The sequence below is a fragment of the Hemicordylus capensis genome, chromosome 3, assembly GCF_027244095.1.
Source record: "Hemicordylus capensis ecotype Gifberg chromosome 3, rHemCap1.1.pri, whole genome shotgun sequence".
Classification (NCBI taxonomy): domain Eukaryota; kingdom Metazoa; phylum Chordata; class Lepidosauria; order Squamata; family Cordylidae; genus Hemicordylus; species Hemicordylus capensis.
Window position 1 is genome coordinate 237,092,126 of NC_069659.1, and position 26,608 is coordinate 237,118,733.

At 44.0% G+C, this 26,608-nt stretch overlaps 1 protein-coding gene across 14 annotated transcripts in view; it reads left to right on the forward strand.

The window, feature by feature from the left end:
• Nucleotides 1–6: 6 nt before the first annotated feature.
• FAM149B1 (family with sequence similarity 149 member B1) overlaps nt 7–26,608 on the forward strand; it is a 56,515-nt gene continuing 29,913 nt past the window's right edge. For 3 of the 14 annotated variants that reach the window (XM_053306166.1, XM_053306168.1, XM_053306178.1), the window contains exons 1-8: nt 7–146; nt 6,218–6,313; nt 7,154–7,295; nt 8,456–8,598; nt 15,930–16,049; nt 16,560–16,727; nt 19,151–19,338; nt 26,095–26,228. In XM_053306166.1, coding sequence (XP_053162141.1) covers nt 97–146; nt 6,218–6,313; nt 7,154–7,295; nt 8,456–8,598; nt 15,930–16,049; nt 16,560–16,727; nt 19,151–19,338; nt 26,095–26,228 — 1,041 coding nt within the window. In that variant the 5' untranslated portion in view covers nt 7–96. Of the gene's footprint in view, nt 147–181; nt 306–548; nt 593–716; nt 761–2,110; nt 2,166–5,242; nt 5,262–6,217; nt 6,314–7,151; nt 7,296–8,455; nt 8,599–15,929; nt 16,050–16,559; nt 16,728–19,150; nt 19,339–26,094; nt 26,229–26,608 lie in introns of those variants that run through there. The other 11 variants (XM_053306169.1, XM_053306167.1, XM_053306170.1 and 8 more) reach the window with 11 other exon arrangements.

Here is a 26,608-nt window from a genome sequence, read left to right on the forward strand (position 1 = left end):
GAGGATGAGGGGCGGGGCGTCGCCATGGCGGCCAAGGGCCGAGCCGGCCAGGCGGCACGGCCGCCGAGAACCGAGATGAGGTGCTGAGGTGGGAGGATGATCTCGCGATACACGCGGAAACCGGTGCCTCCCGACGCCCTGGGGATGTGAGTGTGTGACCGTCCTTCTGGTGGAGCAGCACGGGGCGGTTCCCTCTCTCCCATCCCGGTCCCCACGGAGGGCCTTTAGGCCGCCTGCCGCTGAGCCCTGCTTTGGCCTGGTGCTGGTGCGCCTGCGTTCCCACTCAGGACCGCTCTCCGCCTCGGGTGCGTCATCCGCGCCTCCGCCCCCACGTGTCTTGTCTCCTGGCACGTCAAGCGGCGCCTCCTTGGGTTTGCATAGAGGCCTCCCCCTGCTGGCCCAAGGCGTCGCTGCCTCCGTGCGTCTGTCAGCCGCCTGGCCTGCGGGTGTAAGGAAACCGCCTGCCGCTCGGGGGATGGGACGGTTCTCACAGTCCTGTAGATGGGAGGGTGGAGGGAAGCAAGTGCTCAGGCCCACTTCGCACTGGAGCGCTACACTTCTTGATGGGCTGTACCACTTCCCCCTGCAACAGGTGGGCCCTCGCAGGCCTTAAGTGATCTTCCTACCCATAAGGATAGAGAACTAGTCCAGAAGAATCGCTTGTTTGGTTCCATTTCTATCCTGTGCTTCCGCCAGGAAGCCTAGGGTGCTATACATGATTTCCTCCTTCCATGCTGTATCCTCATAGCAACCCGGTGAGGTGGGTTAGGCTGAGAGATAGCCAAGGCTCATAAGTATCTAGTAAAACAGAGTTCTAGACTACCCTACCCCCCCCCCCCAAATCTGGCTTTCTGTGTGGGAGGATTTTTGTTTGTTTGTTTGTTGTGCAAAGGAGCATTTAGCCATGTGAATTCCCCATCTGTGGTCTGAAGTGGCACAGATACAGGTTTCACTCCTAGGTAAAAACCAAGCTTTTGACAGGTGGTTGAGGAGGTCCTGAAATTAGAGTCTTTCTCTACAGCCAGTGGGTCCTGAGCATGCCTGAGCCCACTGTTTCCAGTAGGATTAATTGAACCCAGGGGCGTAGCAAGGTTGGAGTGGGACCAGAGACAAGATTTTAAAATGGCTTCCCCCCCCCACCCCCGCACTGAAGCTCAGGTTTTGTAAATTGTGGAAGATGCAAGTCATTTAAAGGTACTAGAAAAAGACATGCTGTTCTGGTAGCTGCAGGTCTTAACACTCACATCAATTTTAGAGGATGAATACAACTGAAGGAAGCCCAGGAGGGTGCACAGCTGGGGGAGTCAGTCATGTGACTTGCTTGGGGGGGGGCCCAAGGCAGTGGCCCCCCAGACAACTGTCTCCTCTTGCTCTATTATAGTTACGCCCCTGGTTGAACCTTACTCTACTTTGGTTTGAGGCACACTTTGGCCTTTTCAGGATCAGGTAAACAATAGCAGAGTTCTTGAATCTGGTGTGCAGAGGTAATAGTTCTTGACACAGAGAGGCACAGGAATTTTGTTGTTATCGTTACAGTTTATTAAACATTTCCATAATTCAGCATTCAAAATAATACAGGGCAGAAGTTACCCTGAGACAACTTTTGATTCCTGATCACGTGAACAAGCTTTGAATGAAAATTATTGATGGGCAAGAAGTAAACACCTACGTTAGTGGGACAAACATAGGCCCATTGTCTGATCATTATGAACTGCATACTATTCAGAGCAACATCCACTGGATAATTAAGATTAATTAGAGGTTTTATTCTTAACTAAGAAAATACATTCCTAGCTTTTTTAGATTATCTTATAGCCCAGTGTTTCTCAACAGCCGGTCCGCGGACCGCTGCCGGTCCGCGGAGGCTTGAGTGCCAGTCCGTGACTAGGAAGGCAGGGATCCCCGAGGAATAGGCTTGTTTTTCAATCCACATTAAAAGCTTGCACTAAACATGCCGCCATCCCAGTCGGGTCCGGGTTGCCATCGCCCCCCTTACTCAACATTGTTGAGTAACACAGTTTCCGAGGCTCCTGGAACGTCAGTGGCAATAGGGGTGGAGCAGGGGCGGGGCTTGTGCTGAGGCGGGAAGATGGCCCAGTGAGTGAGTGGAGGAATCGGGTGGTTGCTGGTTGCTTGAAGGTGCTCTGTGTGAGATCTTTGATGAGGTGAGCTGCTTAAACTTACTGGCTTAAAACTAAGTGAGGTGCCGAGGCAGGAAGATGGCGGTTGTTGGTGCAGTCCGTGTATGCTTCGACCAACTGCGGTCCGGCACTGGGTGGGGGGGTATATTTAAGAGGGCGGGAGGGTTTACTTACCCCTCCCGCCGCTTTCCTGCTCTGGTGCCCGTAATTCGTAGTGTAATTGGGGCGGCAGGATATCTCCCTGCCGCCCCTTCCCCGCTGCTCCTTGTGGGCTTTAATTTAAGAGGCTACATGTTCACTTAACCTTTTCTGATTCTTTTCATCGTGTGTGCATGATGCAACTGAATGAAAGCATTCCCCGCTCGCTGTGGCGGCCCCAAGCCAGAGGAAGCGCGAAGGGGGCGGGACTCAGCAGAAATGTCCACTGCCGTCCCTGCTGCTGTAGTAGCTGCGGCTGAGGCAGGGCTGGAGAGCGGGGGAAGGCGGGATGGTTGGCTATTGCTAAGAGACGAGGAGGGGAGCCGGACTTGTTTGCCTTTAATACGGAGACTTTGAGGCTTAAGAAAAGGCGGGGAAAGGTGCTCCCCTCTCCTCCTGGCAGAAGAGCTCAGGGAGGTGGTGTGTGGCAGGAACCTGCATTTTGTCCAGCTTGCAAAGGGAGAGAAAGGGTGCCTTTTAAGAAGCGGCGCCTGATGCGAGCAAAGGGGCGGCACTGCCAGGTGCGCGCAGCTGCCGGCTCGCTATTATACAGCGCCACACACGCCCACCGCCTCCCCTCTCTCCTCCTCCAGGGACCTTCTTAAAAGGCCAGCCCTTGCATGTGCAATCGCCTCTTCAGTGTAACCTTCCCATCCCAGCAAAACAAGCAAACACCTTTACAGAGAAAGAAGGGGAAAGTCTTAAGATTCCGTGCACGCACAACAATATCGGGCACCTGGGATTTCCCCCCGATAAGTGATGATGCACACACGATGAAAAGAATCGGAAAAGGTTAAGTAAACATGTAGCATGTAAACATGTAGCATGTAAACATGTAGTTTTAAAATTTTAATGTTCACATTAACTTAATTTCTTGTGTGCATTTTGATGAGTATGTAAATAGTATGTAAATAAAATACAGTTTATTGTTTAACAAATTTTATTTTATGATATTATTTTAATTGCAATGTTAGATGTTATATCTGTTAGATATATAACATAAAATTAAACTTGAAACCCCTTTACTAATTGCTGGTCTGGGAAACTGCACACAAAGAATGTAGCGGTCCTTGACACTCTGCACAAATGATTTAGCGGTCCTTGAGTCCAAAAAGGTTGAGAAACACTGTTATAGCCTACACCAGAGATGGAAGAGAGCTGATGCTCTGTTTTGGGGGTGTGTGTTTTTAGACTCTTGTGCACTATAGCCTATATAGATACAAATTTTCTTTGTATCTAGGAGCCGGCCCAAAAATTTAGGAGCCAGATAATGGACACTTGACAAGATTATGAAACTTAGTGAAGGACGTTGGGGGGGGTGGGGTGGGAAGCAAATGGACTTCCCTTTATTCCTTTGCAAGTAATATACTTAGAACAGAAACTGGGCTGCCTGGGCCAAATAAAGATTTTATTAAGTAATTCTGTCTCTGAATATCCTAGTCTAGGCATCACAGTTAAATTTCTAGATGCTGTGGTTCCCTGGCACCTGGTATTTGTCCAGCCCTGCACTATAGAATGCCACTTTTAAACAGAATTTAGATAGGAGTCATCATTCTATTTAGATAAGGAGACACTATAAACATTGGTTTGCATTGCACTGCACATTCTTCGATGTACAGTGAGCTGCGCATCGACGAGGAAGGTGTGCTCGCTGCTACTGCATCAGCCAGCAGCTCGTCTTACTGCTAGTGGAGGTGGGGGCTGCTCCGTGCCTACTAAGCTGTTGGGAATGATGGGGGTAGTATGGATCTGCGCTGATGTATAGCTTAGTAGGCATGGAGTAGCCTCAACCAGCAGTGTGGATGAGCTTTTTGGCTGGCACAAAAGTAGTGAGTGTGTCTCTCTCTCTCTGGTGTGCAGCATGTAAACCACTGTCGTTGCTGAATATGGGTGAAGAGGGAGATGTATTCTATAAAGGGAGTTTCCTGGTAAGCAACAGGATGGAAGCTGCAGTTGCAACACACACGTCTTTAATATTTCTCATCTGAGACACACAGAAAAATTTAAATAGTGAAAATCCTCTTATTTATTATAGAGCTAAGGGATATGACCTGCAATTTAAATGCAAAAGCAAAGAAGCCCCCAAAGGAGCATGTTCTACCTTTTGTGGCCAATACTAAGAGGCTATTCCCACAAGCAGCAAAAATCAGGCTAGGAGAGCCTAGCCCGATTTTTGCTGCTTGTGTAAACCACCGGGCTTGCAGGCGAGCCTGGTGGCTTACAAGCGGCTAGCCCACTTAGGTAGCCCGCCCCTTAAACTGGGTTTGCGAAGCGAGCTCTCTGCAAATGCATTTTTTGAAATCATGAGTAGCCGCAGCTACTCTCAAGTAGATCCCTGACCGGGAGGCTGAAAATCAGCCTCCCAGCTCAGGAGTCTCTCCAGCATGCCCTGCGTCCTCACGCAGGGCATGCTGGAGCTTCTGTGGGTTGCATGGCCCCCAAACTCCCCAGCCCCAGCCGGCTCCATGACGGAGTTGGCAGTTGTGTGGGTGGCCACTGTGGCCACCCAGAGCAGACTGTCTGCTCATCTGCGGGGAGAGTGGGCTAAACCCTCTCTCCCTGAAAACCCACTAGAGGCTCTTCACACTAATTGTGTGAAGAGCCTCTTAGTCTTAACTGTATGTTGTACCTTGGTTAGAACATTCATTTTTGTGGAGATTATCCTGATGTCCTGACCATGGCCTCAGAAGCATGCACTATTCTGTTCCCCTTCCCTATTGCGCTTTCATATCCCATATTCAGTGCATCCATTGTGCAATGTAACATCCGCACTGAAGACTAACTGTGGCTGCAAACTGTGGTTTAGAGCTAATCATGGTTGCATTTACATTTGTGCAGATACAATGTTGCATCATGATTAGCTCTGAAAATTGAAGGGAGAAGATGTATACGAGCCCATGAAGCACTCCTAATCTTGCTACTGTGAGTTATAGAATAAGATGGTCTTATCTGCAGATGACCCCATCGGTGATAAAATGGCAGTGTTCAAACCCCTTTTCTTCTTCAATTTAAATCCCCAATATTCCTCTTCAATATTTAATAAATTTATACTACTTTATACTTTGTATAACATATTTTATACTTATACATCCTAGAAGCCTTAGATAAGAAGATCTTATTTTTTTTAATGAAAAATAAGTTTACTAAGGGAGGGATAGAAACAAAATCACAATCTGGAGATTTGCTGAACTTGTGGTCTGTGCCTATTCTTTGGTCTGTTCCTGTTAAAGTTACTTACTCAAATGAGATAAATGTGGCCCTCTAAGATAAAAGCACCCAATCTGGTATTTTCCCAACTGATATAACTTCCCATCTCAAGCCTTGCCATGAAATCTTTATGATAAAGAACAGAAACAGATAGAGAAGGATAGGGTGCCCAAGATCCTCTGCATATGAGAACTGAGGGTCAAACCAGATGCATGGATGGCAGATGTGGGGCTGAGAACTCTGGTTTTGCCAGACATTTTTAAAACATTGGGAGGAGGGAGCAATTTACATCGGAGAAGCTCTGGGATTTGCCTGTATCTTGCTACCAGTCTGTGTTGAAGCAATTGGCAATTGCGGTTGGCAGGTGAACTGTTTATGAAGGCAAATTTCTGCTTCTAGGCCTCATAGTAAAAACACCAACAACTTAGGAACACCTGATTATAGAGGAATTTATGTTTTGATAAACTATTAATATCATGATATGAAACTGTTTTGGTGTGACATAAGCTTGAGTGTACTGTATATTTTTAAAGCTTAAATATATTTATATTGGTGAGAGGAAACACTTTTCAGCCATTTTAAATACTGATTTCTTTGAGGTAAAAGGATGTTTAGTAAACTTTATAGGGCTTGAGTTTATTTCCATCATTCAAAACTCATTTTTATTTTAGCAGAGGATTTGCAAAAAATACCTTAGAACATCATCCCCTGCCAGACTCACTGGATGACAGTTATACATCCACTGAAAGCCAGGAAGACGTTTCAAGGTATTAAACTAGTATAAGTGGGTGTGAGTGTGTATGTGTGCGCGCACTTGTGGAAATGTGATAGAAAAGAAATTTCTGTTATTCACTCTCATTCCAAGGTACACTGGTTGACATCCAGGCTAATGTTGCACTAGTGCAACAGATAACTTTTGTGCACTGAAGTTCACAGGCGGAGCTGTGCAAAGTTGTGGCGCTCTGCTATGTTTCATAGATGTTAGTGGAGGACCTTCTCTGGGACACAGACAAAGTTTCTCAATGAGTTGTGTAATGCATTGTGTATCATAACAACATCTTCAGATAGCATAAGAACTAACCTGGATCAGATTTTTGTGCTACATCCTTGTGCTAGTGCATCAACATTATGCTGATGCAACACTAGTGTGAAAATAAAGATGAATCCAAACCCTGATTTCAGAGGTCCTATTCTCTGGGAATTGGCAATGACTCAACGGCACACTTTACCTTTATTCTCCGTCTTGCCATTATTAGAGAGCCATTGGTTGGGTACAACAGAGAGAGCTCTTTTGGTGGTGGCTCTGTATTTTTGGAATGCTCTCCCTGGTGATATCCATGAGGCGCTCTCTCCTCCCATGTTTAGAGGGGCTTTGAAATCTCAGCTATCTAAACAGACATTTACTGTTTGCTTATTTGATGCTTTTAAGGTTGTATTAATCTGAGACTGCTGTTTTATTTTAATGTAGATTTTTAAATTGTATTTTGATATGCTTTTATCTTCTAACTAAACTATAATTAAAATAGGTGTAGAATAAATAATACATGTGAAAAGCATATATGTAAATTTATCATGCTAATTTTTCTTTTTATTTTCTCCCAAAATATGTGTGTTAGTGAGTCTGAAAGTACAAAAGATTCAAATTTCCAATCTGTCACTTCAGTGGACAATGAGAACCCATGGTCAGCTTGTCAGAGCTTCACAGGCACATCCACAGAAGACAGCTCAGTCTTTTCTTGGGGCTATGATGTGAGTGAAGCAGAGTTCTTCAGTTTAAGCTAAGAAAAGTCCTTTGAAAGGCATTGTTCTTAAATTTAGATTCCTGTTGTTCATATACTTGCACACATTACTCCTGATAGGAGTATATGATGTTCCTGGTGAAGGCTGCAACAGTATAGTCCTAGCCAAAGCTCTGTGGATCAAATTTGCTGTCAAGTCTTTATTTCGGTCTATGACCAGCATAACAGCAAAATAAACAAGAAACAGTTTAGTCCTACAAGGTGATAGGGGATTATCTGTAAAATTACCTAATAAACCTAAAGCATAATACAGTGAGTAGAGCAAGCTAAATGTTAAGATTATGAACAGAAACTATATAATAATCAACACTGTTACAGAATCCAGTATTCTGAAGATCACAGCCCCTCCATGTGTGTCTGTAATATGCACATATTACATGGAAACATACATACATGTCAATGCTAAATGACTTTAACAGAGGAAATGTCCCCTACAGTCCAGCACATAGTTGCATGCACTTGCATCTTATGTATTAGAGCCATAATTAACTGTAGTATATAAAGGTATTATATCACTGCTTGAAATATTTGTCTTACTGAGGAAAAATAATTGACAGGCAAATCATGTTGCTTGTTTACTTGCTTTATTTGGAAACAAATTCCATTCAACATTAAGTATCAGATTGCTGCTGTCTTAGAAGATTCTAGAAGAACTGGCTTCCATTCTCAGACAAAGTATGCAGATGCAGTAGACTACTACAGAATGTTTATTGTCTGGATCTTTTTTTTCTTTTGGCCATGTAGTACATTGTGAGATGTAGTAGTGCATCAGCATTCAGTTTTTTCATTTATTTAGTTAGTTATCATTTATATACTGCCCCATATAGTATCTTTAATTTTACAGATTAAAATCTTAATTAAACTTTAAAAGTTATTCTTTTTTGTTAGAGTTAATTTGGCTACATTTTTAAAGCTTCCTTACTTGTCTGCACAAATGGCTTCATTCCTTTAAGCAGTCTTCTCACACTGGTGTGTTAGAAGGATAATCTTATTTTTACTTTATGTGAGAAAAGTCATCTAAGTCATATAACAAGCTAATCAGTCCCCAAGCACTTCCAGAGTTTAAAAGATAGTCTGTTTCCCCTCATTCAATCCTGATTTATCTTCTAGGAATTTGATAAAGCTGCTACACGTCAAGTTCAGCAGATATTCAGGCATATTGATGAGCTTTTGTATGAACAAAAAACAAGTGTATTTGTTGAAGGCCTAGAGGAAGAGTGCCAACAATGGATGTCAAGTTTTCCCCATCTCAGGTATCTTAATGATAATGATATGTTAATTTGTGTGTGTGTGTGTTTAATGAAATGTTATAGTTGTTCATCACCTTGGAGTCTTGGGACGAATGGCACTATATACATGCAAATAATAAATACATGTTGGATATTATATAGTACTAGAGAACAATGAATTTATAATAGGAAAGAGGCTATAGTTTTACGCTTGTTTAGAACTGATGTTAATAGATTTTATTTATTATAAACCTCTCTTGCTGCTCACCTCTAGCTTCTGAGCAAGTAATTGTGTACCACATGATGGATGATTCCAGTTATTTCAAACCTCCAGCCTGGCTGTTGAATTACTTGGCATTAGGAAGTGGTTGGGCTAAATACTGAATGCAGTATCAACACAGTGATCTGCATCGAGATCCATAAGTATGGGGTTCTGCGCCTGTGCAGAAACCATGCAGTGGCAATGCTGCAGCTCATCAAGGCGTTCAAGTCCCTCCTCCACACTTACAGCGTGCTATTTAAAGGTGGGCTGGATGCCATGTTCCTTAGTTATTTTCTGACCGCCGTTGCGTTTGGATCTCTGTCTGTTGCTCCTCGTCGGAATAGTTCTTCAGCATTATTCAATTTCGTGAGTTCATCTAAAAAAAAAGGACTATTATTTTGGAATTTGACCTATTTCTGGCTGATGGACAATGACTGGTGTTTTTAAACTTATTTCTGGTAACAGAAAATGAGTGGTGTTTTTGACCTCCGGAACGGACGTGGGTTACGAGTGTGCCTATCGATATGGCTGAGGAGAAATGGAGCTTTAAGAGGTGTGAGGGCTGCAAAGTGAAACTCACCTCTAAAGATCTCCATGAGTTGTCTCATTTGCTTAGGAGAAGAGCACAACGTGTCTACTTGCAAAATTTCCTTTTCAAAACACGTAAGAATCAGCTTTGTGCTGCCATTTACGATGATGTTTTAAGCCCATTGACTCAGGGCGAACAGCGCCCATCTATTTCGTCTTCAAAAACACCACCATAAACTCCTTCAACAAACCTTTTCACAAACCTTCGACTTTGACATTGACATGATCACCTTTGACATCAAAAGCTTTCAAACGTCAACAGTGACTTTTCATACACCAGGCTCGACGCCAAAGCCCATGAAGTCCACAACTAAACAATCAACCACTGATCCTTCGACACCAAAACCAAAGAAGTCTAAAAAAATCGATTTAACGCGAGAATGGACAGTGTCTCCATTGAACCTGTAACAGCTACCTTCGATACCAACACCTTAGTCAAAGGCTCCCCTCAACATCAGCCGTTCCAAGCCCTCAGTGTTGAGGAAGTCACCAGTACCGATAGATCCTCTCGAAGCTGACCACCCTCCACAACTGATGTGGTCAACATCGAGGTTTCGCTCATTGTCTCTGGCACAGATAATGCCAGTCGCCTCATTAGCGCCATTGACGTCAACTGAACACCAACGTGATGCTCCATTGACACCTATGCTTCTGACACCACACTTTTCACTCTCTACATCAACTCTACATACACTGGTGCTGTCGACATCGAGACAAGTCTCACCACGGTGCCAAATGCCTATGCCTGCATTCAATATCGACAAAGGGAAAGAAGAAGTGGACAGGGATGCCGGCTTAGACCCTACAACCACACACACGTTGTTATCCTCTTCTAGTACCCCTTCTACATCGATATTCAAGGGATTTCTCCCTTCAAGTACTGAAGGAGCTTGCCTATGCTCATCAGCTCCACCAGCACATCCTCTGACTACCTTATCTGCTGCTCACCTAGAAAGCCCTTCAACCTGGCATTCTGGTGGTTTTTCCCATGCATCAGCAGTTGGCACTGCCCTTGCTATGGCGTCCATGGGTTCCTGCTCCCCTGGCACCGCATATGATTATCAAGGTGAAAGACCATGGAAATCCTTTGCACCAAAGTCATACACTCTGATTTCTTCCTCGTTACCGAGTAACACCCTAGCGAGTAGGGATGCTCCAAACAAACCTGTTACATTTGCTTCTGAGTCAACACAGACCCTAGCACTAGCTGGAGTGTCTCAAGCAACACAGATTACGCCTCCATCGCTCAGGGAGATAGGTACCCATATACGAGCGCAATCTCCACCAATGAAATCCACTACAGAAACCCAAACGTGTATTCCTTCATCTCCAACTGGGTCTCCGTCAGACTACCATGGATCCTCTTGATTTTGAATCCGATCCTGAAGATGCAGATTACTTAGCAGATCCTCCCACTGATGTCCACCTATATTTCCCTGAATGAGGAGATGAAAACTTACCATAAGCATGTGAGGGCTATGGCAGAAGCATTAGGCTTGGATTTGAAATCTGAGCTTTCCACAATAGACCACCCAGTATATAATTTTGTGGTAAAATCACAAGCCACTCAGCCTGTGGCTCTTCCTGTTCTGCCTGTAATCTCTGGGGCAGCGAATTGTGCTTGGGAGGCAGTACATACATCCACTCCTACCTCTAAATGACTAGAAAGTTTATATCATGTACAAGAAAAACATAATACCTCCCTTTTGAAGCATCCTGCACCAAACTCCCTGGTTATCAATTGCGCCACCTCATCAAAATCAGGGAGATGCCACACAACTCCATCTGATAAGGAGGAAAGAAAATTAGATCTTTTAGGGAAAACAATGTACTCCACTTCGTGTTTATCTATAAAGGTAACAAATTACTTGGCCTGCACGACCAAGTATAATAACTGTTTATGGGAATTCCTTCAGGGTGACTAAGATAATTTGTTACTTAAAGATTTTTTTTTAAAAGTTCCAGCAGACATTGGACAAGTCGGCTGATCTTACTAGACAGCAATTAAGTACAGTAGAACATAATGCTGAGTCAGAGTTCCGCTCCTTGACCGCAGCTTTTAATACTTAGAAGACATGCATGGCTACGGTCTGCAAACCTTCAAAGTGATATGAAGGATAAGATTGAAGGTTTGCCCTTTGATGGAAAGGGCCTTTTCAGTAAAACGACCGACTCCACTATGGAGCAACTTAATCAAAATTCACTGTGAAGGCTTTTACATCGTCTGCTTCTACTACTTCATACAGGATTAAGTATTGCCCTTATTCTAACAAACAGAGGCCTCCTTTCAGCCAACAAGAGCACTGTGATTATAGAAAAGAGTATAACCCATACCATAAGTGTCCATACCAAGGGAAGGGCAAGAACAGTCAGTCCTAACGAACTAAACAAGCAGAATCTCAGAAGCACCTTTGAGGTACAAGACCACCCACTGACACCCCTAAACTCCCTCCCTTTTCTGCCACCAGGGGTGTTAACATCTTGGCAGGTGAGCACATTGAGCAGCCTTGCAGTTCCATCTCTTCTGCCAGCGCACAACTCCATCAAGCTGGCATACCATGCCCCTGCATGGCACCGTATAACATCGGACCGCTGGGTCCTGAAGATCATATCCTTGGGATATGCCATAGAATTCAAGACGACCCTATACTTTATGGGAATGACGTTCACTCCTCCATCCCTGTCATTTCAGGAGAAAGTGAAGGAGTTATTAGAGAAGAGTGCAATCACCCCTGTGCAGTGGGCGTGAAGACAGGAAGGTTTTTACTTGCACTATTTTCAGATCCAAAAATGTGGCAACTGAATCTGCCCCATCATGGATCTATGTCACTTGAACAAATTTGTTTGCGTCAGGAAAGTTCGCATGATAACATTGCAGGAGATCCTACTGCTTCTCTACTGAGAGAACTGGCTTGCAACGCTGGATTTGAAAGACACCTATTTTCATATTGGCATAAGGAACAACACAGGAAGTACCTACGCTTTACCGTAGATGAACAAGTGTACCCAAGACAACGTCTTAGCCTTTGGACTTTCCACTGCTCCAAGGGTGTTTACCAAGTGTATGGCCATCGTGATCTTCCATTTGAGAATGCAGGGAATTGCAATCTACACCTTCTTGGATGATTGACTCCTGGCATCTAGGGACCGAGGAAAGTTACTTTCTCAGACAAGGTATGTTTTAACTCTCCTCCAAGACTTGGGGATCCAAGTCAATTGGGAAAAGTCCCAGTTGACCTGGAGTAGTCCTGGTATGTGTCATCAGCTACATCGGAGCTGTATTGAACATGGAAACCAAGAGGGCATACTTACCTGAGTGCATCAGAGACCTGATCCAGGTATTCCAGCAACATCCATCACAGCCGGCTCAGTTAATCCAACGACTCCTGGGCCTTATGGCATCCTGCAACACGGTGATATGCATTGCACAGTTGAAAATGAGGAAGCTTCAACTTTGGTTTCTGTCAGTTTTCCATCCAAACCAAGACAGCCAGCGCAAGCATCTAGAGATACAATCACAAATATTATGCTCACTGTTTTGGTGGCCAAACGACCAGAATCTCCTAGAGGGAGACCCTTTCCAGACTGCATCACCATCAATCTGGTTGACAACAGATCTGGGTTGGGGTGCCCACTACGAGAACAGTCAAATTCAAGGCAAGTAGACCCTTCAGCAGGCTCAATCTCACATCAACTTCCTGGAGTTGCTAGCTGTTTTCCAGGCAGTGAAGGCTTTCCTACCACTACTGCAAGGCAAAGTCATCCAAGTACTGTTGGACAACACCATGGCACAAGCATACATCAATCAGCTTACAACTATGGCACTGGTGCATCAGGTGTTTCCAATAGCCATACACATAAAGGGCCCGGACAATATTCTGGTGGACTATCTAAGTCACATGTTTGCACAGCAACATGAATGGAAGCTCAAGACGGACTACATTGCTCCTCTTTCTGACCTATGGATGAATCCAACTTCAGAAAATGTGAAGTGCACACATTTTTGCTTGAGGGTGGGACACAACCCTCAGTCTCTAGGGGACGCTTTCCAGGTGGACTGGATAGAGAGACACCATACATGTTCCCACTGTGTCCCTTGATAGGCCGAGTGGTAGCACATCTCCTACAGTGTTCTCTCTAATTTGTTTCATCTGTGTGCAGAATGAGATTTGTTTTGGGCGGGAGTATCAAGACAGTGTGTGCACACATGCATTCAGAATGGAGCCTTCCTGATTCAACCTGAGCAGAATCTAAAATTAACTGATTGGACATCAAAAAACTTGTGAGCGCAGGCACATGTGCATGCCTTAGAGCGAACATTGGTCTCCTAGCTGCTCCTACATCATGCATCCTAGTGACTCCATGGTGGCCAAGGCAACCATGGTTTCCACAGCTACTCAAACTGTCAGGAAATGATTACCATCGTCTGCCTTAAGGACTAGATCTCCTGCCCCAGGACAATGGACTCGCCTTCCACCCAGACATACTCACACTCCATCTGACAACTTGGCAAATCATAGCCTGAAAAACATCTTGCTTAACCAAAGAAAGCCCTCCACTAGACACAACTGTTTTGGGAAATGGCTGTGTTTTAAGACCTATGCCAGGGTACAACGTTTCCTACCAAAACAAGCTAATATTAAAGACATACTCCTCTATTTGACTACATTGAAGATACAGGGCTGGGCTAACATGTCCCTAAAAGTCATCCTCCTTCTTCTTATTTTATTCAATTTCTATACCGCCCTTCCAAAAGTGGCTCAGGGCGGTTTACACAAAGAAATAATAAATAAGATGGATCCCTATCCCCAAAGGGCTCACAATCTAAAAGAAACATAAGACAGACACCAGCAAGAGTCACTGGAGGTACTGTGCTGGGGGTCGATAGGGCCAGTTACTCTCCCGCTGCTAAAGAGAATCACCACGTTAAAAGGTGCCTCTTTGCTAAGTTATCAGGGGCTAACTTGGCAGCACTCTTTGCCAAACACCCGGGATGTGATGGCAAAACACATTTTTCTCACTCGGATAGTAAGGCATTCCTGAAAGGACTTACAAATGTGTACCCACCTATTTGTACTCCAGTAGAGCCAAGGAGCATTTCTTTGGTGCTCTCCGCATTGACTCAGAGCCTGTTTGAACCAATGGCTACTTCCACCACCAAGCTTGTGACTCTGAAAACAGCTTTCCTGATCGCTATTACCATTACAAAGTGTGTGAGTGAACTGACAGCTTTAAGGATAGAGTCCCCTTACACCAGGATCTATCCTGTTAAGGTGCTGATGCGTATGGACCTTGATTTTTGGCCCAAAGTAGTGTCCAACTTCCACCTCAGTCAGGACATTATACTCTCTACATTTTTCAGGAATCCATCTACACCTTTGGAACGTATAATGCACTCTCTAGATGTACACAGGGCACTGCTGTACTTCCTAGCGCGTACCAAAGACGTTAGAACCACTAGGTGCCTCTTTGTGGCCTACAAAGGTCCAGCCAGAGGCACCGGCATATCCAGACAAAGGATGTCCAGCTGGTTGGTCGAGCTCATCTTGCTGACCTACAAGTTGCAGAACATCAATCCTCCAGAAGCAATCAAGGCCCACTCCACTTGTGCCTATGCTTCATCGGCTGCACACCTGTCGGGGGTAACTTTAATGGATATCTGCAAGGCAGCAACATGGTCCGCAGAACTACCTTTCATTAAATACTATGTCTTAGATGTGCACTCTGCTGCCGAGGCGCGCTTCAGGAGAAGTGTTTTAAAGCAGGTGTTACAATAGCTACTACTGCATCCTCCTCCATGGGGAGCTAGCTAAAAACCCATACTTATGGATCTTGATCCAGATAAACAGGTTGCTCACCTGTAACTATTGATCTTGTGGAGATCCCTCGACGTCCATAAGACCCTCCCGGACAACCTCTCTGCAGTAGTGCTCTGCTTTGTGCATACCAGTGTGCAGGCCATTCTTCTTTGATGCTGATGAACTCACCTGCTTATCCAGATGATTGTCCTTCAGGGCGGTCATCCAAGAACTGAGGAACATGGCACCCAGCCCGCCTTTAAATAGCACACTGTAGACATGGAGGTGGAGCTTGGACACCTTGACAAGCTGCAGCATTGCTACTATGTGGTTCCTGCGCAGGCACAGAACCGCATACTTATGGATGTCAACGGATCTCTACCAGATCATAAGTTACAGATGAGCAACCTGTTTTTTTAGTCTGTAACTTTATATTCATGTTGGAAGCATATATGCAGCACAGACATTTAAGATGTGGTGCCGCTCTGAATTAGATAACTGTCCAACTTAAAATGCTCTTCAGAGTAGGAGCTGCTCATGACTGCCTATCCTTGTTCACATGTAGTTTTTTTTTTCTTTGCATGGTATCCTTGGTATTCCTACTAGGTATTTTGTGTCTCTTACCTTATTGTGTAGGTTAAGCATACTTTGACTGGTTTATTCAAAGCCTTTTTTTTATTTTTGTAATGTTTTCTTTAATATCATAGGATTGTGGGAAAACAAGTAGTGATTCCTACGGATGAAGGTTACGGGTGGTATTCTAGTTCAATTTGCAGTAACTCGGGTTCATCAGAGATGAGCCCAATGCAAGAGAAGGATCCTAATGAGTAAGTATTGAGATTATTTTGAACAATTAAACTACTCTTCCAGAGCTCCCATATGTGAGTGGAGCACCAGCACATTTATTAATTTGTTAAAAGGTTTGTATCCGGTCTTTAAGACCCCAAAAAGGCCCCCTGGACAGATTTTATCTTGGCCAATATTAATTTAACAACATTTTTAAAATCCATATCATTGCATATGTATTTTCTGTTTCACACTTGTATGGGACTGTAGACTTTCTTTTAGAAAATCAAACAAAACTGGTATACAGGGTGCATACTAAAACATGCTCTCTCTCTCTCTCTCTCTCTCTCTCTCTCTATATATATATATATATATATATATATTATATTTTCTCTCTCTCTCTCTCTCTCTCTCTCCTTTTAAATCCATTATGGTTCCTAAGAAATAGGTAGTCCGTGAATTTGATATAAAAGCTATACTGTTAAAAAATACATAGGCCTCCTTGAAGTGACTTTGATATATATATTTTAAAACTTGTGTCTTTTGTTCAGGTTTAGTATTTTGGGTAAAAAGGTTCCCTTTTCTATTACACCTATTCATAAAGAAGATAACTTTTCAAAGCCTCCTGAATTGTGTTTATCGGAGAATGAAGAAGAAGATGGAGTGATTGTCTCTGAGGGCATAATGGAGGAGTATTTCGCATTTGACTGCAGAGATGTGTAGGTATTGAATATTTGATTATTTGGTAGTGATACGTTTAATACTAACAACTTGATTGTGAACCACCCTGAGACCTTGGGTTGTGGCGGTATTAAAATGTGTTAAATAAATAACTTGTAATGTTGATTGCTAAACTAGTGTGTTGTGGGATTCTAGCCTAGCCTTCTCTTTGATGTGCTAGTTTTCTGTGTGCAAGGAATTTGTGTATGTGGAAGAACATTCAGCACTGTGAGCTCTGACCCCTTGCAGTGTCCAGTCTTAATATTCTGAAGTCATCAAAGGAGGGCTGTGTCTATTTGCTCGCTACCAATGAAGAAAGTCAGAAATTGGGTATTCTCTGTGGTGGCATTCTCTCTTTGGGAGTAGCCATCCCTCTCTAGAGAGGTTCATCTAGTGGGCTTGCTTGATAGCTTCCATTTCCTCTTGGGAATGGTCAGGGAGAACTTCTGCTTTGTGGACCTAGTTCTTGTAGTTTTAAGGCTTTTGTTTCTTTTCTTAGTTTCTGACACTGGTACACTGTTCAGGAACACATTTTCTGAATAAGTGTGTACTTTTGCTTTGTTTTAGGGATGTAGACAACGGAGCTGGTAATGTATTTGCCTATTATGTTTAGTGTAGAGTCCTATGGATAGAGGCTGATGAAAGGATTAGCTATGAGTTGTCCAGCAGACAATGGATGACAGCTGACCAATTAGTATGTCTAGCTGGAAAAAAAAAGAGGGGCAGGATTTGAGGAGAGATTTCAAGGGGGTGAGAGTGACGGCTTCATATTGGCAACCTGGAATTTTTGATGAATGGGGTTGTGAGTCGTTAACCTTTTTTTTTTTTTTTTGCAGTGTCTCCCTAAGCTATGGTTTATTTATCACTGTCTCGGGGTCTGGATTATGTTCTGGGTGGGTGGCTTCTGCTGGTCACCTTTTGGGGGTATGGAGGTTAGTTTTTGTTTTGCTCTGGTCTAAGTGCTAGGAAATCATCTGCTAACTGGACAAGGAGGCACATTTTTGAAGTGGTGGTTCTTTTACATTCAGCAGGAGGAGAACAATTATCCTTATTTAACCCCAGCTGAGCATCTCCCCCCACCCCCCATGGCTGCCGCTATCTACCTTGTGTTTCTTTTTTAGATTGTGAGCCCCTTTGGGACAGAGGACCATTTTCTCATTCATTTTGCTATGTAAACAGCTTTGAGAGCTTTTGCTGAAAAGCAGTATACAGGTGAAACTCGGAAAATTAGAATATTGTGCAAAAGTCCATTAATTTCAGTAATGCAAATTAAAAGGTGAAACTGATATATGAGACAGACGCATTACATGCAAAGCGAGATAAGTCAAGCCTTAATTTGTTATAATTGTGATGATCATGGCGTACAGCTCATGAAAACCCCAAATCCACAATCTCAGAAAATTAGAATATTACATGGAACCAAGAAGACAAGGATTGTAGAACAGAACAATATCGGACCTCTGAAAAGTATAAGCATGCATATGTATTCAGTACTTGGTTTGGGCCCCTTTTGCAGCAATTACTGCCTCAATGCGGTGTGACATGGATGCTATCAGCCTGTGGCACTGCTGAGGTGTTATGGAAGACCAAGATGCTTCATTAGCGGCCTTCAGCTCTTCTGCATTGTTTGGTCTCATGTCTCTCATCCTTCTCTTGGCAATGCCCCATAGATTCTCTGTGGGGTCAGGTCAGGCGAGTTTGCTGGCCAATCAAGCACAGTACACTGTATATTTTTCAGAGGTCCGATATTGTTCTATTCTACAATCCTTGTCTTCTTGGTTCCATGTAATATTCTAATTTTCTGGGATTGTGGATTTGGGGTTTTCATGAGCTGTACGCCATGATCATCACAATGATAACAAATTAAGGCTTGACTTATCTCGCTTTGCATGTAATGCGTCTGTCTCATATATCAGTTTCACCTTTTAATTTGCATTACTGAAATTAATGGACTTTTGCACAATATTCTAATTTTCCGAGTTTCACCTGTATGTGTGTGTGTGTGTATGTATTTCTATATCTATATAATTTGTTTAACTTTAGAAAATAATAAATCAGAGTGATATATTATTTGTGTGTGTGTTCCAAGCAAATTGAACCTGTATATTTCCCAGTTTTAATTTTTTAAAGGGTTGTTCTTCCACTGAAGTGTTCTTAATAATAGAAATGGTTTTGTATGCCCTTATCAGTGATGCCACCCTAGTGAGTTGGTGTCTATTAACATGACAAGCCTATTGCTGTATATGCTAACTTGAGGAAGAGTTGTTCATCTTTTGTATTGGCTCTTCTGGCCTGCCCATTTTTCTCTGCAATGAAATCTTATTCTCTGAATGTATCAAGCATGCACAAAGGAGTCTCTAGCTTTATTTGTGATGATAACATGTTAAAATAGAATTGTAACACGTGCTTGTCTTCTTCACAGGGAAGAAGAGTTGCATGAAAGGAAAATGGGCCTTTCACCTGACAGACGGAAATTAGGTTTCCCTCCAATCACACCATCATATTGCATGCGGGATGCTGCTCTTTCCTATGCATTTGATGATGTGTGGAGTGAAGTCTTGGGCTATATGGAGCAGTTAATCTGTAGACACTGGGAAGGGTCAGTCTCAGGTAAATCTCAAGGCTGATATGTTATTTGCACAACAGACATAGCCCGCCAAAGGTCTCTTTCCAAGATATACTTTTAATATGCACTTAGCATTGATTAGGCAGTTCTTTTGAAATATACCATATGCCTGGGTACATTTTTGGCCTGATAAATAATATGTGAAGAGGAGTCTTGACAATGTTCAGCTGTGCTGCTACAAAATGTCATTGGGCAGCCTGATCCTATAATTGGCTTTAATTCCTAGAGCACAAACAATTGTAAGCTAAGCATCATTTTATACTGAGTGATGGGTTCAGAGTTGCCTGTGTCTTTGGGGAAACTCTCAGGGCAGCCTTGCACCACAGATCCCAATCCTCTAATGAAAACTGTCTTTTGTTGCCCTTGTTCCATCTCCGTCAGAGGCACATAAGCCCCTTGAGCACCATACTACAAGAGAGAGCACTAGTACTTGAGTGCCAGTAATTGCTACTGTATTAGGGCTAAGATTGGATCCAGAAACTGATGAAAGGGCACCAGTTGTGGCCTCATGCTGGGATCTTACTTCCTCATACTCATGCTCATACAGCTGCTTATAGGATTGTGCCTTTAACACTCTTAAGGCTGCAGCCTTAAGCCTATTTACTAGAGAGTAAAGCCTATGGCCCCTGGTGGTGCAGAGCCCCTGGTGGCGCAGTGGTAAAACTGCCGCCCTGTAACCAGAAGGTTACAAGTTCGATCCTGACCAGGGGCTCAAGGTTGACTCAGCCTTCCATCCTTCCGAGGTCGGTAAAATGAGTACCCAGAATGTTGGGGGCAATACGCTAAATCATTGTAAACTGCTTAGAGAGCTCCGGCTATAAAGTGGTATATAAATGTAAGTGCTATTGCTATTGCTATGGAGGTCAGTGAGATTCTGTGTAAATATGCTTAGGATTGCACTGTTGGGGTAAAACTTTGCCTTTGGGAAATATTTCTCCTTTCGTCCACTTGTGTTTTGTCTACTCTGATTTGATGAACAGGCTATATTTCAAACTGAGATGCTGATTTTAATCCAAAACACAGAAACTACAAAATTGCATATTAGATTTGCTTTTATTTTTAGAAGCTGTTTACTTGATATTTGTTGAATTAAATCTGTTCTAGCTCTTTAACACTTTAATTTTTTTTTTAATCAAGAGCATTTGGTTGGTGTCATTCTTAAGATAAAAATACCTTTCTTAAAAATTGCTTATAAAAATCCCTATATCTGGACCATGATCCATTGCTGCCATAAGAATGGGTTCTGTGTCTACGCGAGACCATTTGGGCAGAATTGACTAGCTCCTCGAAGCACTTAGCTCCGCTCCTTGCATGTGGTGTGTCTCTTCAGTTTGGGTGGGTTAGCGTTTTTACTTCAGTGCCTTTCTGATGGCCATTGTGTCGGTACCCTGGACACAGAATTCCTTGGAACGATTTTTCCTGTGGGAAAAGAATATAAAAATAGATTAGTTTTAATGATTTTGTCCTCAAGCTGGACCAAACAATTCTTATTTCTAAGGTCTTGCAACTTGGTGAAATGATAGATCGATTTCTTGGCAGCGATGCACAGACTGGACTTGGATCTGAACTTTCACTTGTCTATTTAAATTTCTTGTTTCCCTATGGATAAAGAGAAAACCTTTAAACGGTGCGTCGACTGCAACGCTAAGCTTCCATTAGCTGACGACCATGACTCTGTTGGGTGGGGGAAGCATAATACTTCTGTGTGAAAGATCTGCTTAACTTTCTCTCAACAAATGAGAAAAAACAGAGCTCTTCGACTGAGGGCAGCTCTTTATGATGAAGCGCTTCACCCAGGTACTCCGATACCGGCGTCTCCCAAACCTTCGACATCGGGAACTGTGTCAGAGTCGATCTCGAGCATGGTATCTAAGCTGGAGTGGAGGACTGCCACCGTGCAGTCTAAATCCTTGGCCTGGACTTCTACGTCTACTTCTGTCGATGCATTTAAGGCACCAAAGCCTCCTTCGAAGTCGAGCCATCGCAAGAAACATAAATCTTGACATCGAAGCTCTAAAGCAGAAGGAGTACCTCCACATAAGCAGCACTGGGAAAAGAGTTCAAAAACTACCGCTGAGGCTACATCCTGTGCTCTCCTTCCCCAACACTTCAGTTGACTACCAGGACTCCTCAGACTAGTCCTGTTTCTCCTGATGTCCTAATTGTGGGGACTGATCTATGCCGAGATTTACCCTCTGCTTCAACGTTGAAGTCGACACCCTCAACAACAAGAATGCACTCTTTCGACGGCAGCAACACAGAAGCAGACACCTTCGCCAGCAACGCACACTATTGCTGAGGCCTCTCGTCCTTTGCCGATTTTTTCCAGTATCAATGTCGAGGATGATGATTTGCAGGCTAGTCTGGAACTGGGCAATGCCCAATGACTGTTAAATCTGTTGGACTCCCTTTGAGTACCACTTCCTATGGATTCTTGGGCCACAGACTTGATACCGAAGATGATGGCATGTCTCTGTCAAGGCCAAAAACTCCAGGTGCTTTGATGTCGCCAGCTTTTCAACCAACCACGAGTTGACTCTAGACACCACAGCCTACCAGCCCACACATCTGGAGGGCCTCCAGAGATTACGTGACTCGCAAGGTTTACTTACCGAAGCAGCAACAGGAGATGCTACATGCTTTCATTCCCCTGGTCTTCCTTCCGACTACCAGGATTACAAACTTTGGAAGGCTTGACGTCAACTGTCAATGGTTCTGACAGCTACTCAAGTCACTCCTCCTTCAGAATTGTCGACCCCGATTACATTGCTGCTCTTGACATCAATGCAAGTCACCCCAATACCTACTCCGGTTAGGACTCTGATGTCAATGCAAATTACCTCTTCTATTCAAAAGATAGACGATACTGAAGCATCAGGTCTCACTTTCCTGTATCTCTATGCAAACAGCAAATATAGTTCAACCTCGACCTCTCAAGAGTCAGCCAACGGAAACTACACTTGTTACCATTTCCTCCGCCATTCAAACGGTGTCTAAAAAGAAGGCTCCCGCCTCTACTGCACCATGCACCGTGGTGTTGACAGACGATTATGATTCTTCAACTTCAACCACAACCTCGTCTGATCACCCTGAGGATCCGCCTCTCAAGGTGGTGCCTTCAGATAAGGTTTCACCTAATGAAGAAATGCGCTCTTATCACCAAATTTCCAAAATGGTATTGGCTCTGGAATTGGAGCTAAAGAAACAAGACCTTGATGTAGAGGACCCGGTTTATAAGTTCCTCAACTCTATGGCCAAAAACCAACAAGTACAGCTCCCCATGTTACTAGTTATTTCTACAGCTGCCAAATCCACTTGGCAGACTTTACAAACTTCAGCCCCAACATCAAAACACCCGGAGAATCTATACAGAATCCAGCTGGATGAGAATGATTTCCTCTTAAAACATCCTTTCCCCAACTCAGTTGTGCCTCATCTTCTAAAACAGGCAGATGACACACCACTCCGGGAGATAAAGGAGGGCGCAATTTGGACATCTTGGAACATAAAATCTATTCAACATCTTGTCCGGCTGTAAAAGCCACCAGTTATACTGCTGGCTTTGCAAAGTACCCACCAGGGTTGCCAGAACCTAAGGGGTATACTCATGGGTCAAATGGGCCGTAAGCCAGAATTTGGCTTTTTAAAAGCCAAATCTGGCCACCTAGGTACCCGCACTCCCTTTGGGTTGATCTTTTTGAGCAAACAGGCTGACCTTTTGCCTTAAGAATTCTTGGCTAATGATATACTACTCACATGCCAACATTTGGCCAATGCTAAGCACTTAGCAGAAACTGAATCCAAAACTCTGGCTGGAGCTATAACACTGAGAAGACATGCCTGGCTGCTAAGGTAATCCGCACTTCAACCTGACATGAAGGAGAGGGTTGAGATCCTGCCCTTCAATGGGAAGGGCCTATTTTGCGAGACAACGGATGCCACTATGGAATCCATTAAAAAAATCAAAGTCAACTGCGAAAACATTTTCAACACAATCTCAATCCTTTATGCCACATTAGCGCCAATATAATTGATGGCAATATTCAGGTTCCAAATAAACTAACAAGAGGAACGTCTGTAAAGCTTATCAGCATTCAGGAGAAACCCTTTTAAATAGAAGCCTAGGGCTTCTCAAGCTCAATGCACTAAACCTGCTGACACCAACAAGCAGCACCTTTTGATCAAGTGGCCAGTCCACTGATTTACTTTGTTCAGGAGTCTCAGCTATCAGGCTTACTCCAAAGCTCCTAATTAGCCACCCCCAACATCAGGCTGGCAAGTCATGCCTTTGCAACATAACATCAGATAGGTGGGTCCTTTGCATAGTCCAGACAGACTATGCCATCGAGTTCAAAACCCTACCAGCATTCAACGGGATCAAGTACACACCTGCATCCCTGTTATTGATTGATGAAGTTCAAACACTTTTGAACAAGGGGGCAATATCGCCTGTTTGGTGGACAGATCAGAGGTGGGGTTTTTACTCCGGCTACTTCCAGGCCCCCAAGCGAGATGAGGGACTGAGACCAATAATGGACTTGCGATGGTTGAACCGTCATGTGGACATTTGCAAGTTTTACATGGTGACGCTGCAGAGCAGAATGGTTCACAACATTGGATCTCTGGGATTCGTATTCCCATATCGGGATCAAACCCTACCACAGACAATACTTGAGGTTCACAGTGGGTCATCACATCATTGAATGCAATGTCCTACCTTTCGGGTTGGCAACAGCACCCCGTGTTTTTACGAAGTGCATGGCTGATTGTCACTCACCTTCAGGTGCAAGGCATAACCATCTTTCCCTACCCAGACGACTGGCTCTTGGCAAACAGACAAATGAGCGAGTTAGCTTCGCAGATCTCAGTGGTCCTGAATTTACTCAAAGAACTGGGCATTCAGGTCAACTGGTTGAAGTCCAGGTTGGAGCCAGCCAATGAATAGATTACATAGGGGTGGACCTCGATGCATAGCTGCAAAGGCATTCCTACTGGAGGAATGCTTCTTCCACATCAAAGCATTAGTAACATCATTCATGGACCAACTCACACAGAGCTCCCATGAAGTTCAAAAGCTGCTGGGACTCATGGCTTCATGCAACTCCACTGTGCTTTTCACCAAGATATGTCTTCACCTCGAACTATGGTTTCTCTCCACACTTCATCCAAATGGGGACAGTGCACAAATGTTGGTGACAATCCCACCACAGGTCCTTGTATCCCTACAATGGTGGACAAAGCCAACCAACTGGTTTTCCGGGGTCCCCGGAAAGTCTAGACAGTCTAGACAATATTAGAGCAATCACTTACTTGAATTGCCAGGGAGGAACAGTCTCCCGCGCACTCAGTATGCTCAGCCTCCAGATCTGGAACTGGGCCATGCCAAGACAGATGGGCCTAGTCGTCCACATCAAAAGGGTGGACAACATTTTGGCGGACCATATCAGCAGGTCCTCGCTCTATCTGAACCAACACGAATGGGAGGTCAACCTTCAATACCTCCATCCATTGTTCTGGGCCTGCGACACACCAGAAATCTACCTGTTCACGACACTCATGAACAAGAAGTGCCCCCAGTACTGCTCGCAGGCAGGCATCAGCCATGGCTCCAGAGGAGATGCTTTCCATGTCAATTGGGATCAAAAATTTCTATACATCTTTCCACCTTACCCATTGCTGAACAGGGTACTAGTGAAAATCCTTCAGGAATCTGCAGACTGCACCTCGATTGCTTCGTGGTGGCCCTGGCAGCCATGGTTTCAACAGGTACTCAAACTGTTGAGGGGTCACCATAGGTGTCTGCCTCAACACAAAGACCTTCTGCAAGAAATTGGAAGACTATGCCATCCCAACCTAAAAACCCTGAACTTGACCTCATGGAGGATAGGCTCTTGATGGAAATTCTCTAAATAGCCAGAAGAAATCCACTTGAGTGAACTATAACAGCAAGTGGAGACTGTTCGGACTGTGCCTAAGAAAAGGGTTCCTTCCTCTCACTGCCACTTTCCAGGAAGTCTTGCTCTTCCTTACATCTCTGAAGCAAAGTAACCAGGCCAATGTTTCCATCAAGGTTCACTTGGCTGCTATTTCTGCCCACCATTTAAAAAATGGCCACTGTGCATGCGCAAATGGCCTCTGTGAGGCCCTGGGCCATGCTAGACCTCACAGAGGCCATTTGCACATGTGCGGCAGCAGAGAAAATGGCCGCACCAACATATGGAGGCCCAAATGGGACAAGAAAGCCGGTAAAATGGGCTGCAGTGGTGCTGACTGAGGCTGGCGGGAGGAGGGGGAAACTGCGTGGATCCCTCCCGCGGCCTAGAGAAAGCCCCCCGAAGGGGCTAAAGTTAAAAAAAATGGGGGGGGGGTTCGGTTTGACCCCGGAACCATCAAACCAAACCAGTTTGACGTAGAACCGAACCCCCCTCGAACATTCCTAGTGAGGAAAGTGCACTACTTATTGTGGAGATATATACTGCTGCAATACAATGTTGGGATCTCAATGTCGGTCCTCCAGGAACTGAGGTGGAAATGCTAGCCCACCCAAACTGAAGGGATGCACCACGTGCAAGGGACAGGGCTAAGCGCTTCGAGGAGCTAGTCAGTTCTGCCCAAATTGTCCCGCACAGGCACAGAACCCATTCTTAGGACTGCAATGGTTCACTACCTGATCATTGGTTACAGGTGAGCAACCTATTTTTAATAATGCATGCTGATGATATGTGTCCTGGTTTTGGTAGATGAAGAGAAGAATGTCATAACTGTAGAAACAAACCGAACAGATTCAGGAAGCCCTTTTATGCAGTTTGAACCTTTGCCATTGGTGTTACCTCGAATGCCACAAACCAAGATGCCCTCCATCACATCAAATCAGGTAAGCGTGAGAATCAAAGTGATTTGTGTCAGGATGAGATTGCATCTAGACAAACATTTGTGGTGATCTCTTGTCTGCAAATTAGAAGCTGTGGGGCTTGATTATTAAATGTCAGTATAATACCTTCATTTTATCATATACTATCACAACTTTTTAGAATTCTGTCTACTGTTTCTTCCTGTTGCAAGTTGTTCTCCTTTTGAGGAGCTTGAAGTATACAGAGTTGGAACACTGATGTAGGATTTCCTATTTAGAGCTACATTTTGATGCTCTGATATTAACTCAAGCTTTATTCCACAGAGAAAAACCTGATTTCTCTGACTTGAAGTACAACGCATTTCAGTTAATTACTTCTGATCTGGTTAGTGGTTCCAACATTC